This window comes from Primulina tabacum, chromosome 9 (genome assembly GCF_025594145.1).
Source record: "Primulina tabacum isolate GXHZ01 chromosome 9, ASM2559414v2, whole genome shotgun sequence".
NCBI lineage: Eukaryota > Viridiplantae > Streptophyta > Magnoliopsida > Lamiales > Gesneriaceae > Primulina > Primulina tabacum.
The window spans coordinates 5837015-5840189 of record NC_134558.1 but is presented as its reverse complement, the minus strand read 5'-3'; the positions used below and the strand labels follow the sequence as shown (position 1 = coordinate 5840189).

The following is a 3175-nucleotide window of genomic DNA, read 5'->3' as shown; positions in this document are numbered from 1 at the left end:
GTACATGTTAACTGCAATCACACAATATATCTTGGTACCCACATCTATTTGGGTCCTACACTGATTAGTCCTTTAAGAATCAAGATAGAATCAGTTTAGTGATAAACCGAATTTAGGAATCTTGTTGTCAATTTCAATCAGTTAACTTAATAAAAGAGCGGAAATAACTGATAGATAGATAGAATATAACTGATAAGAAAGAACACAATATTTGTGGATGTTCGGATATTTCAATAACTTCTACGTCACCCCTTCTATCTCGAAGATAAGATATTCACTAAAACACTTTGATCTATATAATGATTTGTACAAACCCACTTCAGTTTGGAGTTAACAATTCCAAAACTGAAACTCTTAGTATCACTACAATATGTATAAGTACTCAACTGATGTAATTTCTAAAGCACAACTGATCTTACTAAGATCGAATAAACAACAATGAATGTTTGTGCTTGAAGCTCAAAGTATAGCCTAAAAGCTATGGATATGTATAATAAATATGAGCTTTTATAAAACTGAGCTTTGAAAGAATATACGTAGAGTTCTAACTGAAAGGCTTGATAATCAGATGACTCAGTTAACTTTGTATGTGTTGTATTATTCTTTCACATCTTTCTCAGCTGATCTTCTCGGCTATTTATAGGCTTTGATTCCAACAATAATAATGAATGCATTTGAATCTTTATATCTGTTGTATAGACATGTCAACATTCTTCTGACAGTCGTACACTTTATCTTTTCTGAAATACGGCATTCCCACGGTTTCTGTACAAACTGTTGGTTGTTGGCTGCGTCCTTTAGTGATGACGTGTAAAGATGATAAAATCAGCTGACTTCTTTAGCCGATAGGATTAACTGATCATTCTCAACTGATTGCAGTGTAACTGATCATTCTCAACTGATTGCAGTGTAACTGATCAGTCTCAACTGATCGTTCAGTTGACAACACATTTCAGTTTGTTTCGCTCAGTTCAGTCGCCTAGAATTATATATGTATTAATCTTCAGTTTAGGCAACTATCAGTTTATAAATTTTCAGTTTAGTTACCTTCAGTTTTCTTGATCATTTGTTCAATCTTTTCACGCTTAATTTGTCAAATTCCGAAATTACGTTTTCAACAGTTTTTGAATTGTTGAGTTATATAATTTATTTCCTCTTCATTTATTTGTGTTTGTCTGTTATTAATACTTTCAATTTACTACCCATAAATTTAATGATCAAATAACTGAGATCTAACATTCAGGATATAGGATTCAAATCAAGATTGTAGGAAACATATCACTGGATGTTTATATTAATCAGAAGATATATAACCACATCGAAATCCAAGTAAGAGTATCATTTGCACATATCGTTTGATATTATATTTTAAATAGCAATAAATGATACGCTTCTATTTTGGGAAGGGAATAGAAAAAGTAAGTGTTCTTTGTTAAAAAATGGGTTGGTTTTAAAAATAAAATTATCAATAATAATCAAACACAGTGGAAACTAAGTAAAATCGTATCTCTAGATTCATTCTCTCATTCATTTCAGGGTTTTTTGCGTTAAAGTTCATTTTAATTTACTAGTGTTAATCAAAATCCTGATTGAATTCACTGAATAAGGTTCTACTATTCTAATTACGATAATTAATATAAGTTTTAAATATACACTCTATGTGTGAACCATATCCAAAGTTAATCATATACTTAAACTTGATATCATATACTTGCGGTAAACAATTTGTAACAATCACCAGATTACATATAGCAAAATCCAAATATATAGGAACAGTTTGCAATTCCATTATGCTAATTATTTTGAGTGCAACTAAGGGTTTATTCATGATAATTTAAACCAAGGATTCTGTTTATTTCGTATGCCTTATGGGGAATTATACCATCTTATTCTGCTGGAGAAGATGATCATCGAGATGGCGTAAACTGAAAGCCAAGAATTCCTCGATGCTTTCTGGAAGGACGATTGCTTCTTTCACCCTTTCGAATTCACCAGAATATTTAATCAGGGCTCCAATATCTTTCTCCAGCGGGCTCACGACTACAGTGGCCTTAAAGCTCTTGTAGAATTTAAAGATATCCCCACCAGTAAAAGTGTAACTTATTATTTTCTTCTCATTATCCACAACGTCCAACTTCTCCGTGACACTTGCTATTGGTGACCCTGTGTATATAACACCAAATTCAAGAAAAATAACGTAAATCATGAATATGATGGTCTAGCATGCATATACAGAATCCACAGGCGCGTTTTCGGACTTTATTTTGTTTTGTTAGATTCAGCGAATTCTACGACACAAATGGAGTCTGCTCGTCACTCAAGATAAATCATGAAGATGATGGTATAGCATGCATATATAAGATCACCTCACACACTCAAGCTTCTAGTGTAATATATATACATATATATATGACTAATTTACAATGAAGTCTATTACGCAGTTTACAAATAAAAAAACAGGCAACGTGCATGCATCGACGTATTTACCTTGTGCATAATTGATTGTACGTACAGTACCGGCAGAGTTTCCGTCACCCTCAAGCGCCACGATGCTAGCGAATACTCGAGGGAAGGCCTTGGGGGCGAAATTTGGTAAGTCATTTATACTCTCCCAAATCTTTTGTGCACTAGATTTCAGTTCAACTTCTACTGAAAAAGTGGAAGCCATAGTGCACAAAACTAAGTATACAAGGGAGTGAATATAATTAGCTAGGATGATTTAAGGACCAAAAAGATGCTTCTATTTATAGATAAATATTGCCATACCTCTCCCGTTTAAAGTAAATATTTCACCATCACGTGATGCGAGAATGATAGATAAAGATTACAAATAGTCTTATGTAATTTGGTTTATTTAAGTTTTTAGCTTTGTAAGTATTCCAAATGTAACGCCAAACATACACACGTGTTAATTTATGCCGACATGTGTGAGGAAAAAATTTAACCCAATTAGATGTAATATCCATCAACAGATTTGAATCAATTGGCTTCTATCTCCCACTTTTACAAAGACACATGAATTAATGGAACGTACGCTTATAATAATTTTATACTTTGAAGTGTAAGAAAATACAATAGAAACTGATCTTCCCAGTGTTCCATTTTTTGTAAAGTAATTTTATATTCCAAAGTAAATATATATATAGACAATCATTCAATGTTGGGCAAATATTAT

At 32.5% G+C, this 3175-nt stretch overlaps 1 protein-coding gene across 1 annotated transcript; it reads right to left on the bottom strand.

Moving 5' to 3' along the window:
* Positions 1-1663: 1663 nt before the first annotated feature.
* LOC142556468 (MLP-like protein 423) lies at positions 1664-2732 on the bottom strand. Its single transcript, XM_075667930.1, has 2 exons — positions 2488-2732; positions 1664-2163 (listed from the first exon to the last, which is right to left on the bottom strand). Exons 1-2 carry the CDS (start codon positions 2666-2668, stop codon positions 1877-1879), a joined length of 468 nt encoding a protein of 155 aa, XP_075524045.1. The 5' UTR covers positions 2669-2732; the 3' UTR covers positions 1664-1876.
* Positions 2733-3175: the final 443 nt, after the last annotated feature.